Genomic DNA, 14,382 nt, shown 5'->3' on the forward strand with positions numbered 1-14,382 from the left:
AGAGGGCAACATGCATACAAGGCGTGCAGAGTTCAGCCGGTTCCTTTGCTTTGTCTTCAGCTTTGTCAAAACAAAAAACCCCACCTCGCACATGTCGGTCGCTGTGAATGGCAATAGTAGCAAAATGCTTGGATGTCTGCCAGTTTTAATCAGTAAATTAGTTTGAGGGGATCATTTGTCAAGGAGGAAAGCGTGTATTTCATTCCTCAGCTTGTACACTCGACCAAGCACCCGATCCCTTAACAGCCGACGTACCTATGAGGGACAATAAATTTGAGTGCTTCGTCCCCATCTCTGAACACACAGCCTTGAAAAGCCTGCTATTGGGTGTGCTGCGCTGATCGGATGGAATTCCTTTGAATGGCAGTGCCTCGCGGTGAATTAAAACAATGATTCCAAACAATGTCCTGACCAGCTGCCTCCTTAATCCATATAACAACTCCGCTGTTTTCCCAGTCATGTTGGCTGCGCCATTGCTTGTGATTCCTTTGGAATTAGTCCGCATTGGTAATGTCAAACAGCACAACAAATACTCAACAAATTTGTTGTGCCAAACATACCTAATGTAAGCTAATAAGGTTGCGTAATCTGTAACATCCGTATTTTTATCCAGTAGTATTGCAAAATCAACCACCAACTCCAACTGAGAAATAAGTTGTACTTCTAATTTTCGGCGATAAAACAATGTCTCGCGGAATTTGCACTAAGTGGGATGCATTTCAGTTTTTCGGCTGACTTCTAGCCTAAGACCATGTGAACCATGTCTTAAGTTGCAGGAAGAATTAATGTTTCTGCAACAGTGTGGGGAATTTTCTCTTGAACTGGGTGGTAAGCTACCATGCAAGAGACTAATTGTGCTTTGTCATGAAATGTTACATTTCTGCTAAGATCTTGAGCTGATGATTTCAGATCTTGTTGCATCCTTTCTCCAGATCACCTTGTTTAGTCTTTAAATATCTTTGCAGTTTTAAGGGTTTTAAACTTTCACTGACCAGTATTTCCCTGCATATAACAGATGGGCTTTGCATCCTGATTTGTGTTGGCACAATTGACAACAAAACCACACCTCAAAAAATGGTCATTGTACTGCTTTGTTCCTGATTTTTGTTTTTTCTTTGAAGGCCGTTTGTTGGAGGTCTTGACACTTTGTTCATAGCTAGCATTAGTGCTGCTGTCTTATCATGGACTTGGTGGAGCAGCTAACGTTCTCTGTGAGATCTTGGCCAGTAGGTGTATCGGCTATTGGTGCCTCTGCCCCTTTTGGCTAACAAAACAATCCATTGTTACATGCAATTGACGTGCTAGAAAGGAAAGGAAAATTGGCGGCAAGTGCACGTACAGGACATGCTAATCTGCTCATTGCCCTGACCCACCTGAGGGTTGAGACCCCCACTTTGCCATTGTAGAGATCAATGGCTTTCAATATGACTGGAAATGTGCCTTGCAATAGATAGAAATAATTTTTTACTAAGTTTTGGATAGATTTATTGTAAAACAAATTTAGTGATGTTAAACCACTCTCATAGTTTTAAAACTAAGTTGTCAAACTTTGATATTCCTACACAGCATTTGCAAGCAGATCTCACACAGGGCAAGTTTGTGATCTCCCTGTATGCTCCAAGGCATTTGCTCTTTGAATTATTTGAATTGACTGTTGGATGGCTGTTCAATACCTTTTTTTAAATTCAGGGGTTATTTCTTATCAAAATTCAAGTAGTGTAATTGGGTAGAAAAAAACTTGTAGTATTCTTTACACCAGTGTTTTTCAAACTTTTTTTTCTGGGATCCACTTTTGCCAACGGACCGACCTTTGGGACCCACGCTAGTCGACCTTCAGGGCTCACGGAATGTTTGCCTACTCAGCCTATTGTGATTCGAGGCACTGTTCGGACACTAAGGTTTTCTTGCCCCAGGCGAGGGAAGGAAAGAAAAGAAAATCATCTAGTTTTCCTGTTCTGAATCACTATCCAGTAACCCCTGCTGCATTGAATTTATGCTAACATTTAGTGAGGACAGGATCAGACAGTGCTTTCTTCCTATCTGTAAAAGTTCACTCTCCAGGGTCACACATGAAGGAAAGTTACTCATGAGAGATACTGCACCGGTATTCCACCTTAATAAATGATTAATCCTTGGGAGAAGGACATTTTGTATATGCTCACTGGCCGATTTTCACTGGGTGCTCTTTGTCTTTGGCTCAGCATCGTCTCCTGTAAAATACAGGAATAAAGCTAAAAGTATAAGACTCCCATGGTACAGAAGAGCATCCCCCCGGGCTCAAACTGGAACACAAGAACATTCTACACCAAAGATTCAGGTCACCAGTGAGCTGCACCGATATTCCCACACCTGTCTAAATTTTGCAATGTTCCAATTATCACAAAACAGCTCAGCAACAGCGCCACACTCTTTGTTGAAACATTCTATCCAATACAAACCACCAGCTCCATAATTTCCTATGATCAATACGCGGGGCATGTCTGCACAGGTTTGCACCGTCCCATCATGGTATGACTAGTGTATATTGCCCACTCGGAGTTGCTTTTCAGAAAACGTTCCAGTTGTCTTGAACAAAGCTAATTCAAAGCACCGAAAAGGAAACATGTCGAAATGCTGCTTTATTCCAATATATTGCAAGTGAAGCATTTAAAAACAAGCTGCCATGTGACCAGTGATTGAGTGAAATGTCAACTGGGTTCACCGACTGTCCGTTGAATTTGATATTCAGTCCCAAAATTCTGCACAGTTGCAAGGACAAGGAAATGAAAGATCTTTCTACGTGGCTTTCAATCAAAGAGTCCTTTGTGCTTATGGCAAACATTCTAACACCTCGGGATTGTTGCTATGCTAACTGATGGGGCGGAGGGGTCTGTTGGGAAGAGAACTGATTTTGAACGCAGCATTTGAGCGGCAGTTACAGCTGGAGCCGGGCGGTTGCTGAGAGAAATGGTTGAGGCTTGTGCGTGGGGATGCCAGCGGCCGTGGCACACTTGCACCCTTGAATGGTATGACGTGAGCTTCATGTTGAGTCGATGGCTTGTAAAATTCTTGTTTTTATAGGGTGCGGCTTCTTATGAATTGCAGAATGTTTTCTGGCCGTGGACTCCGCAACCTTCCGGCACCGCCCGCAACCCACCCGCAGGTCGCGACCCTCACTTTGTTAAATCCTGATTTAAACAGTAAGGCTCATATCTTGGAATCCTGATTGTTTAGATGTTCTTTAATTAATACAATCCTGTTTGTTTTACTCTCGACTTGTCCGTGACAGTATATTTTGAGAGCTAAACTGCGTCTGTGCAATTGTAACCAGAAATAGTATGAAAATAAATATACATGAATACTGTTTCAATTAATGCATATGTATGTTATAGAATTTTGGCATTTTTAATCCTTCAGTTTTATGTGTATTTGTACTTTTTAACTGTTGCACGACATGGGGTAAGCACAAGTATTAGAATGGTTTGGCTCTGCTGCAGGATTGTAATGTTTTTATTGTTTTCGTGTTTGCCATGAAGAGCAAGATTGGAAAATGGAGCTTGTGTTGCTGTAACTGAAGTTGCTTGGCAAAGTTTGAAGTTAACTTCAGCAGTTACCATAATTGTTTGCTGGTGAATGTATAAGACAAATTGAACTTTTATCTGTTCCCTGCAAGTGCGATTTTATATTCTGTAATTTTATGACTTTTGTTTTATCCATGTACAGAAAAAGTGTTGAGATTTCTCTGTTTTATATATTCCAACATTAAATTGAAAATCTTAGGCATCCTATTGAGCCAGAGGGTTGAAAGTTGCTGAAAGTGTTGAGAGCTAAGATCGGCAAGAACTGAAGGTGGCATGAGGAAAGTTGTTATGCAGCAAGCAGCTATGATCTGGAATGCACTGCTTGGAGGCAAATTCAATCATGGCTTATAAAAGCACCTGAAGGGAAAATAAATTGTATGACTCAAAGGGTGGGGTAGTGGTATTATTTACATTGTCCTTGCCGAGAGATGATCTTGGCTGGATGACCTCATTCTGTGCTGTAACCATTATGATTCTAATTTATAAATGTCTGAAAATGCATTCTTTCTTTGTTTCTTTATTTGACTGGCTTGGCTTGAGTGATGGATGTTTATGAATTTTGAATAAGAGTAAGTGTCCTCTCCATTGACAATTTTTCAGTACTTTTGGTGCCGCCGGTCTCTTTGCCTAGGGGAAACTTTGCATTTATTGGTAGATGAAAGTAGCTGTGATATCTGTCTCTGTCCCCCCTTCCAGCCCAATGTGTGCAAAAATGTAAAGAATGGAAGATTTCACAAACACAGACATTCGTCAGGCCTCCTTCCTTTGATTAACCTGGATGGCTTGTTTGGAGGTAAAATTCCATGTCAGGCTTAAATAAAAACAAAATGCTGCAGATGCTAGAAATCTGCAATAAAAACCAAATGCTGGAGAAACTCAGCAGGTTGGGCAGCATCTGTGGAGAGAGAAACATGTTCTTGTCGAGTCTATATGAATCCTCTTCAGAGCTAAAAAGCTTTTCTGTGACAGGCTTTCAGGTATAAAGTTTAATTTGATGTTTGAGAAAGATGGTTTGCAAAATAATTAATAGGTGCTTGAGTTTGTATTCCAACTTTTTTTTGAGTATTAAAGGGTATGGACTGTTTGACATGAATTGTTTGATTTCTGTTTTTACCTGCAACGTCATTCTTGGTGCGGAATGATTTCTATTTCGCCAAAAGATTTCTCTTCAGAATAAACTAAAATTGGTGCACACAGTGCACAAAACTATTTGTCACGAGTCTAAGAATTGGTGCTAAGATGAAATAAGTTAATGACCAGCCTTTGACTTCATGACTTCTTCAGAAAATGGATTTGTATATGCTATTTTATTGTTGGGTCTTCATGATATATAACTTGTTAAAAGCTCTGTCAGGTTTAACCAGCATTCAAATTTGAGATGAGTTTCAAAGTCAAAACTTCAGTGACGTTCTCCCCAATGTGGTTCTTTCCTTTGGGTTTTGCCACCTTTTGTTTTGAGAAGCGGTGGAGAAAAGAGAATTTGACATTTTTTGCGGGGCGGTGGGGGTCAGTATTGGTGATCAACAAGTCATTACATCAAAATATTTCCAAATCTCTTCAGTAAATGTATCTGTTCTCGAGCAGCTATTGATGTTTGACAGGTCATACATAATGGCCTGTTGAAATGATGGGGGTAGCTGAGGATGTGGCTTCCTTCCTGTGATTCATTTCTTGTGAGCTTTGCTGAGACTGGGCTCCAGTGGGAGAAGCCACCCATTATGCTGTGAAGTATTTGTTGTTGCCAGTATTTGATTTGTGTGGCAAATGTATCATTTTGAGAGAGAGTTTGAAATCGGGGAAAATTCATAAATTAGATTAATTACATCTAATAGTTAGAATATTTTTGAAAACTGCTTTTCACCATCCATATGTAATGACAATATTGAAGACTTGAATGTGCAGCCTGAATGAACAGTGTTTCTTTATTGTAAGCAGTATGAGTGAAAGGGAGAAAGAGAGAAATATTTTCCTCTGAATAATGATGTACAGTTAAGTCTGTGCCATTCTGACAATTTAGTTTTACTGTACAGGATTCAAAATTTCTTGGCAAGGAAGATTTATTTAAGATCCAAACTGTGATTTTGAATTTTTACTGTGGCTTTGAAATATGCTCAAAAGCTGCACACCAAGCATTGGTCTATATATTCTTTAAAAATGACTGATTTTTTTCCCCCAAGTTTAATTTATCTTAAATAGGCTGCCATAAATTGAGATTTTGAAATGTTTTTATGCTTTTGGGCGGAGGGTGAAAGAGGAGAGAGCAAGATCTGGAGCCAGAGGACTGCTGAGTTGCAATTGTTGCATGCACCCTTGTTGAAGAAAGGGTGTAACAATAGACTCAGCAAGTGTCGGCCAGCTAGTTTAATTAAGGTAGTGGGAGAACGTGTCGAAACAATAGCCTGGGACAAAGTTAAGTCACATGGTCAAGTGCGGATTAATTAGAGCAATCCAGCAGATTTGTTAAAGCCTACTTGATTGTTAATGTGTTCGTGTATCTGGACTTAGAAAAAGGTATTGGATAGAGTGACTATCGATGAAGTTGAAGCACATGGAATAAAAGAGAAAGTGATCGGATGGTTACAAAGTTGGCTCCGTATTCGAAAAAGGAAAGTCGTGATGAACATATTTTTTTGGACTGGAGGAAGGTATACAATGGGGATATCCAGTGACTGGGAATAGAACCACTGCTTTTCATGATCTATATTAATGACCTAGACTTGGGCTTACAGGGAACAATTAAAACGTTTGCAGATGACGCAAAACTTGAACGTGTTGACTTGAACGTGTTGTGAACTGTGAGGAAAATAATTTAAAAAAATATATATATATTTTTATTTAAGGCTTCTTACATATATGCATAAAATTATTGGAAGACCAAAACATCAACATGAACAGAAACCATAAGCCCCCAACCTCCCCAGATAACAACACCCCGCTGCACTCTGCCTTCCTAAATTTCCCCCCTTATTCCCCCCGACCCCTTATGCTGAGCCCTCAATCCACCTTGAAGAAATCAATGAATGGTTCCACTTACGGATGGACCCTTCCTTCGACCCCTGCAAAGCGAACTTGATATTCTCGAACAGCAGGAATCCTGACAGGTCACTCACCTATACCCTCCCCTTCGGCGGCTCAGTCCCGCCAACCCAACAAGATTTGTTCCCGGGCTATCAGGGAGGCAAAGGCCAGTACATCGGCCTCTCTTCCCACCTGGACTCCCGGATCTTCCGACACACCGAATGTCGCCACCTCTGGACCCAGGGCCACACCCACATCCAGAATCTTGGATATAACGTCCGAGAACCCCTACCAGATCTCCGTCCGCTTTGGACATGCCCAAAACATGTGGACGTGATGCGTGGGACTTCCTCATATCTCCCACAACTATTCTCCACTCTGCAAAGAACCAGCTCATCCTCACAACAGTCTTGTGGGCCTTGTGCACCACCTTAAACTGGATGAGGCTTAACCTCGCACACAACGAGGACGCGTTCACCTCCGCAGGGCCTCTTCCCATGTCTCAGCCCAACTCCTCCCATTTATGATTTGATCTCCTCCAACGGAGGGCCCTCTATCTCCATCAACTCACTGTAGATATCTGCCCCCTGCCTCCCCCCAATATCATCCTCAGACAACAAACTGCCCTGCAACACCGGAGGCAGCAGCCCTGGGAATGATGGCACCTCTTTCCTCACAAGTGTTCCTCAGCTGCAGGTACCTAAAACCATTCCTTTTTGGCAACTCGTACATCTCCTCCAGTCCTCCAAACTTACTCCCTATAAACAAGTCCCTAAAGTATTCTATCCCCTCCTGCCGCATCCCTGGAACCTCTCAACCAGCCCCGCTGGCACAAACCTATGTTTGTCACATATTGGCGCCCACAAAGACATGCCCTCCAACCCAAAATGCTGTCCACACTGACTCCACACCCGGAGCGCCAAAACCACCACTGAGCTCACGGAGTACCTGATCAGCTGGAACAGAAGGGGTGCCAATAACAGTGCCCTCTAACCCGTCATGATGTCACCTCCATCCATCCCCACACTGACCCCTCCTCCACAGCCCATTTCCTCACAATTGCGATGTTCGATGCCAAGTAGTAATTTATCAAATTTGGCAATGCCAGCACTCTCCCGCCCCCGCTCCAAAACACCCTCCTCACCTGTGGGTCTTCCCCGTCCACACAAACCCCAAAATTATCCCATTCACCTTCCTGAAGGACTTTGGGGACAAAGATGGGAGGTTCCAGCACACGATCAAGAACCTGGGCAGCACTGTCATTTTAACTGTCTGCACGCGACCAGCCAGTGACAGTGGCAACACATCCCAACTCTTGAAATCCGCCTTTATTCCCTCCACCAGTCATGCCGAGTTCAATTTGTGTAGCTGGGCCCAGCTGCGTGCTACCTGGATTCAGAGATACCGAAAACTCGCTCCACCTTCCGGAACAGCAACTCCCCTAACCTCCTCGCCTGCTCTCTAGCATTGGTCGGGAGCACTTTTCTTTTCCCCATGTTCCATTTGCACCACAAAAAACCGGCCAAATTGCCATAAGATCTCCATGATCCTTTCAAAGTTGCACACCGGGTCTGAAATGTCCGCATACAGTGAAACTATGTGCTCAGTACCCCTCTGCTCAATCCCTTTCCAACCCAGCAGCAAGGCAGCACAGTGGTTAGCACAATTGCTTCACAGCTCCAGTGTCCCAGGTTTGATTCCCGGCTTGGCTCACAGTCTGTGCGGAGTCTGCACATTCTCCCCGTGTGTGTGTGTGGGTTTCCTCCGGGTGCTCCGTTTCCTCCCACAGTCCAAAGATGTGCGGGTTAGGTGGATTGGCCATGCTAAATTGCCCTTCGTGTCAAAAAAGGTAAAGTGGGGTGACTGCGTTATGGGGATAGGGTGGAGGCATGGGCTTGAGTAGGGTGTTCTTTCCAAGGGCTGGTGCACTCAATGGGCCGAATGGCCTCCTGCACTGTAAATGCTATGAACCCCTTGTGAACTTGTGTGCCATTGCCAACGGCTCTATCGCCAAGATGAAAAGCAATGGGGGAGAGTGGCCACCTGCCTCGTCCCTCGATGTAGCCTGAAGTACCCCAAACTTGTCCTGTTCGCCTGAACGCTCACCATTGGCACCCTATACTGCAGCCGAACTTTATCCACAATCCCAACCGACCCAGCACCTCCAACAAATACGCCCACTCCACCAGATCAAAGGTCTTCTCCGCATCCAGTGCCACTACTACTTCTTTCTCCTGCCTCTCCGAGGGCATCATAATAACATTAAGCAGCCTGTGTACATTCGCCGACAACTGTCTTCCCTTCACAAATTCAGTCTGGTCCCCTCCTATCACCCCAGCACACAGTTCTCTATTCGAGACTGCAATACTTCGCGAATAACTTTGCATCAACATTATGCAGCGATATCGGGCGGTGCGACCCATACTGCTCCAGGTCCTTAATTTTCTTCAAAATTAGGGAAATGGATGCCTGCGACAATGTGTGGCGGGGGCGGGGTCCCGTCCGTCGTCGTGTCCCCGTCCGTCGTCGTGTCTCTTATTGATTGCAAAAGAAGTTGGCAGGACATGTTGAGAGAGCACATGAGAAAGCACATGCAATCTTGAGCCTCACATAGAGGTATCCAATACAAAGGCAGGGGAGTGACACTAAAACTTCATAAAGCTCTGGTTCAGCCACAACTGCACTATCGTATCTAGTTCTGGTCATCACACTTTAGGAAAGGATGTCAAGGTCCTTGATAAGGTGCAGAGGAGATTTACCAGAATGGTTCTGGCTTGATAGATTTTAGCTGCAAGGTTCTGCTGGAGAAGCTCTCCTTGCTGCTCTCCTTGGAGCAAAGGAAATTGAGGGGAGGTTTGAAAGAGGTGTACAAGATTGACAGGTTTATATAATGATCTTTATTGTCACAAGTAGGCTCACATTAACACTGTAATGAAGTTTCTGTGAAAAGCCCCTCGTCACCACGTACCTGTTCGGGTACACTGAGGGAGAATTCAGAATGTCCAAATTACCTTGCAGCACATCTTTCGGGACTTGTGGGAGGAAACCGGAGCACCCGGAGGAAACCCGGAGCAGACACTGGGAGAACGTGCACACTTGACACACAGTGACCCAAGCCAGGAATCGAACCTGGGACCCTGGAGTTGTGAAGCAACAGTGCTACCCACGATGCTACTGTGCTGCCCTGAGGTAGACCAGAGACAGTTGTTGCCATTCACTGATGGTAGAAGAATTAGGGGACACAATGTTCATGTTTTGGGCAAAATATGCAAGGGACAGCGAGGAAGAACATATTTTTATGCAGCTAGTAGCAATCACCTGGAACACTGACCGCCAAGGTGGTGGAATCTGAGGCGATGAATTATTACAAAAGGAAATTCAATGCGCTCTTGAAGAAAATAATTTTGCAGGGATACGGAAAGAGAGCAGGGGAATGGGGTTGACTGGATTGTTCTGCAGAGAGCCAGTATGGAGTCAATAGGCAAGTGACTTCCTTTTGTGCCATTAAGAATCCATGAAGCCAACAGCCAGGCGATGAGTATAAATGAAAATGCAGACCAGGCAGCATTATACTGTGCCAGGTAGCATGTTACTACTTTGGGTTGAACCAATCAGGCAGCATTTTGATGGTATTTTCTCACTGCGCAAGTCCAAATTGAATATACCCTAGGTATAGCAACAGCTGGCCACCCACCTTCCATCCCGCTTAAGGGAAGGCAGTGGCGCAGTAGTATTGTTGCTGGACCAGTAATACAGGATAATCCTCTGAATACCCTAGTTCGAATCACACCACGGCGATGGTGGAATTTAAACTCAGTAAAACCATCTGATGATCATGAAGCCATTGTCAATTTGTCGTAAAACCCGATCTGTTCACTAATCGGGAAGTAAACCTATCGTCCTTCCCTGCCTTGCACTTCACTCCAGACCCACAGTAATGTGGTTGACATTGAAATGGCCTAGCAAGCCAGTCAGTATATTGAACCACTACGAAGAAAGCACCAAGGAATGGAACCTGACAGACCACCTGGCATCAACCTAGCACCGGAAATGACACCAGTAAACCCAGCCCTGTCGACTCTGCAATGTCCTCCTTGCTAACATCTTTGTGCGAAAATTGGGAAAGCTGTCTCACAGGTGAGTAAAGCAACTGCCTGATCTCGCTGTACTCCCGGATGTGTACCTTACAGATAATGTGCTGGACGACACCATCACTATTCTGGAGTATGTCCTGGCTCACTGGCAAGACAGACCCAGCAGAGATGGTAGCATAGTGGTATACAGTCCGGAGGGAGTTGCCCTGGGAGTTCCTGACATCGACTCTGGACTCCATGAAGTCTCATGGCACCAGATTAAACATGGGCAAGGAAACCTCTTGCTGATCACCACAGCGTTCTCCCTCACCTGATGAATCAGAACTCCATGTTAACATCACTTGGCGGAAGCACCGAGTATAGCAAGGGCACATAATGTACTCTGGGTGGGGGACTTCAATGTCCTTCACCAAGAGTGGCTCGGTAGTTCCACCACCAACCGAGCTGGCCAGGTACTATGGGACATAGCTGCTAGACTGACTGCGGCTCTGGTGAGGGAGCCACAAGAGGGAAAAATATACTTGACCTCATTCTCACCAATCTGCCTGTCACCGATGAATCTATCCATGACCGTATCGGTAGGAGTGACCACTGCGCAGTCCTTTTGGAGATTAAACTCCATCTTCACATTCCATCGTTGTGTGGCACTACCACCGTGCTAAATGGGACAGACTTTGTACAGATCTAGCGACTCCAGACTGGGCACCCATGAGGCGCTGCGGGCCATCAGCAGCAGCAGAATTATACTCGACCACAATCTGTAACCTCGTGGCCGGGCATATCCCCTACTCTACCATTATCACCAAGCCAGGGAATCAAAACTGGTTCAACGGAGTGAAGGAGAGCATGCCAGGAGCAACATCAGACATAGCTAAAAATGAGAGATTAACCTGGTGAAGCTACAACACAGGACTACTTGTGTGCCAAACAGCATAAACAACAAGTAATAGTCAAGTGCTAAGTCATTCCACAACAAATACATCAGATCTAAGCTCTGCAGTCTTGCCACATCCAGCCGTGAATGCTAGTGGACAGTTAAATAACTTGCTGGAGGAGGAGGCTCCACAAATGACCCCATCCTCAATGATGGAGGAGCCCAGCACATCTGTGCAGGATATAAACCTGAAGTGTTCTCCACCATCTTCAGCCAGAAGTGTCGAGTGGATGATCCATCTCGGTCTCCTCCAGAGGTTCCCAGCATCACAGATGTCAGCCTTGAGCCAATTCGGTTCACTCCACATGAAATCAAGAAATAGCTGAAGGCCTTGGATACTGCAAAGGCTATGGACCCTGACAATATTACGGCAATAGTCTTTATTTATTGAAGGCATTTTCAATATAAACATAACCAAGAAATACACAAGCCAACTACAGCAACAGGAAACAAACCCCTTCCTCCCTGCATCCCCCTCTACTCACCCCGCTGCCACCCTGACACCCAAACAGGAAAATAAAACAAATCCCACCCTCCCGTGCTGACGACTCGATACTCCTCCAAGAAATTGATGAACAGCTTCCAGCTTGAGGCGAACCCCATCCCTCTCCGCACCTCGAATGGCGAACTTGATCTTTCCCAAACGCGGGAACTCTACTAAATTATTCGGCCACACCCCAGCCTTCAGCAGCTCTGAATTCCGCCAGCACAACAAAATCTGTCTCTGGGGTATCAGGGAGGCAAAGACCAACATGTTGGTCTTTCTACCCACCTGTACTCCCAGATCCTCTGACACTCCCAAGTATCACCACCCTTGGGTTCTGGGCTACCTCCACCCCTAAAATCTTTGATCTTACGTGCGAAAATCCATTCCAAAACGTCCTCGACTTCTGACACACCTAAAATATATGCACATGATTCTCCTCCACCCCAGGAAAGAAGCAACTCATCCTGGACACTTGTCATGTGGACCCTGTGCACCACCTTAAATTGGATAAGGCCTGTTCTTGTACACGACGAGGACGTATTCACCCTCTGCACAGCTTCACTCCATAGTCGGTCCCCAACACCTGACCCAACTCTTCCTCCCACTTGCACCTCACCTCCTCGGGAGAACTCTCCTTCATCAACTCCCCAGAGACATCTGCAACCCTGCCCTCTCCTATTTCATCCTCGGGTAGCAGCTTATCCTGCAACACTGGGTGCAGAAGCATCGGAAACTACTACACCTCCTTCCTCCATGAAGTCACCTGCAGATACCTGAACCCATTCCTTTTCAGCAATTGATACGTCCCTTCCAGGCCTGCAGATTTCCCTCCCACAAACAAATCCCTGAAATATTCTATCCCACCTGCCGCCACCCCAGGAACCTCGCATCCAACCCTGCCGGTGCAAATATATGATTATTGCAAAGCGGTGCCACAAAGACATGTCTTCCAATCTTAGGCGCTGCCAACAGTGCTGATACCACCACTGGACTCGTGGAGTACCTGACCGGCAAGAACGGAAGGGGCGCCAACAACAGTGCCCTCGGGCTGGTCCCCTTATACGAGGCCGCCTCCAACCACCCCCAAACCGACTGCTCCTCCACTGTCCATTTCCTAACCATAGCTGTCCAGTAGTAGTAGTTCAACAAGCTTGGCAATGCTATCTGCCCCCCCCCCCCCCCAAAAAACACCCCCCTAATCCGCGGAGCTTTCCCTGCCCACACAAACGTCAGATCATCCCATTAACCTTCCTAAAAAAGGACTTGGGCTCAAATATCGTGAGGTTCTGGAACACAAACAAAAACTTCGGCAACACCATCATCTTTACTATCTGGACCCTACCCGCCAACGAGAATAGCAGCACATCCCGCCTCTTAAGTCCACCTTCATCCCCTCCATCAGCCACGCCAAGTTCAAATTATGCAGCTCGGCCCAACTCCGCGCCACCTGTATCCCAAGGAAGTGAACGCTCGCCCCCACCAACTGCAGCAGCAGCTCCCCCAATCTCCTCTCCTGACCCTGTCCATTAATTGGGAATACCTCACTTTTACCCATATTAAGCTTGTACCTGGAAAAGCAGCCAAACTCCACCATAATCCTATCAAAGCTCCAGACCGGCTCTGAAAAGTACAACAGGAGATCATCCGCGTGCAAAGATACCCAGTGCTCAATCCCCCTCCGTTCCTTCGAACCCTTAAGCGCCATTGTCAGCGGCTCAACCGCTTGGGCAAAGAGTAGCGGAGAGAACGGACACCCCTGCCTTATACATTAAGGCTCCGCCTGGAGCCTCCACATCTCCTTTTGTAACGCCATCTTGGGCACCACCAAATAGCTCCGGTCCACCCTCCGAATGTCCTCCACCAATCTCAATTTTTCAGCCCGCTCCACCTTCTTCCTGTGCGCCTGAATCAATATAAATCCCCCCCCAACTGCCTTCAGAGCCTCCCATAACGTGGAGGTGGGAACCTCCACCATTTTATTCTGCTCCACATAATTCCGGATGGCCATCCTCACCCTTTTGCTAACCCTTTATCTGCCAACAACCCCACATCCATCCTCCCCTGCGGCCGCTGAGCCTCCCCCTACACCACCCGACGCGTGTGGTCAGAGGCCGAATACTCCAATCCAACTACCCCCGCCAACAGCGTCTTACCTAAGACCAAGAAATCAATCCGGGAGTACACACGATACATGTACAAGAAATACGAAAACTCCTTTGCCCGTGGCGCCTCAAACCGCCACGGATCCGCCCCGAACCCCCACATGTTTCATAAACCCCAGCAGCTCCT

The 14,382-nt window shown here is 45.9% G+C and overlaps 1 protein-coding gene across 6 annotated transcripts in view; it reads left to right on the forward strand.

Annotated features, from left to right (window-relative positions):
* Positions 1-14,382, forward strand: part of rras2 (RAS related 2) — a 148,057-nt gene that overhangs the window by 96,689 nt on the left and 36,986 nt on the right. The window contains exon 1 of one of the 6 annotated variants that reach the window (XM_072466430.1): positions 2,865-3,005. The exons of 4 other annotated variants lie outside the window; for them this stretch is intronic. In XM_072466430.1, the coding sequence (XP_072322531.1) occupies positions 3,003-3,005 (3 nt within the window). In that variant the 5' untranslated portion in view covers positions 2,865-3,002. Of the gene's footprint in view, positions 1-2,864; positions 3,006-3,065; positions 3,180-14,382 lie in introns of those variants that run through there. One more of the 6 variants, XM_072466431.1, reaches the window with a different exon arrangement.

The sequence above is a fragment of the Scyliorhinus torazame genome, chromosome 10 (assembly GCF_047496885.1).
Source record: "Scyliorhinus torazame isolate Kashiwa2021f chromosome 10, sScyTor2.1, whole genome shotgun sequence".
NCBI classification, from domain to species: Eukaryota; Metazoa; Chordata; class Chondrichthyes; order Carcharhiniformes; family Scyliorhinidae; genus Scyliorhinus; species Scyliorhinus torazame.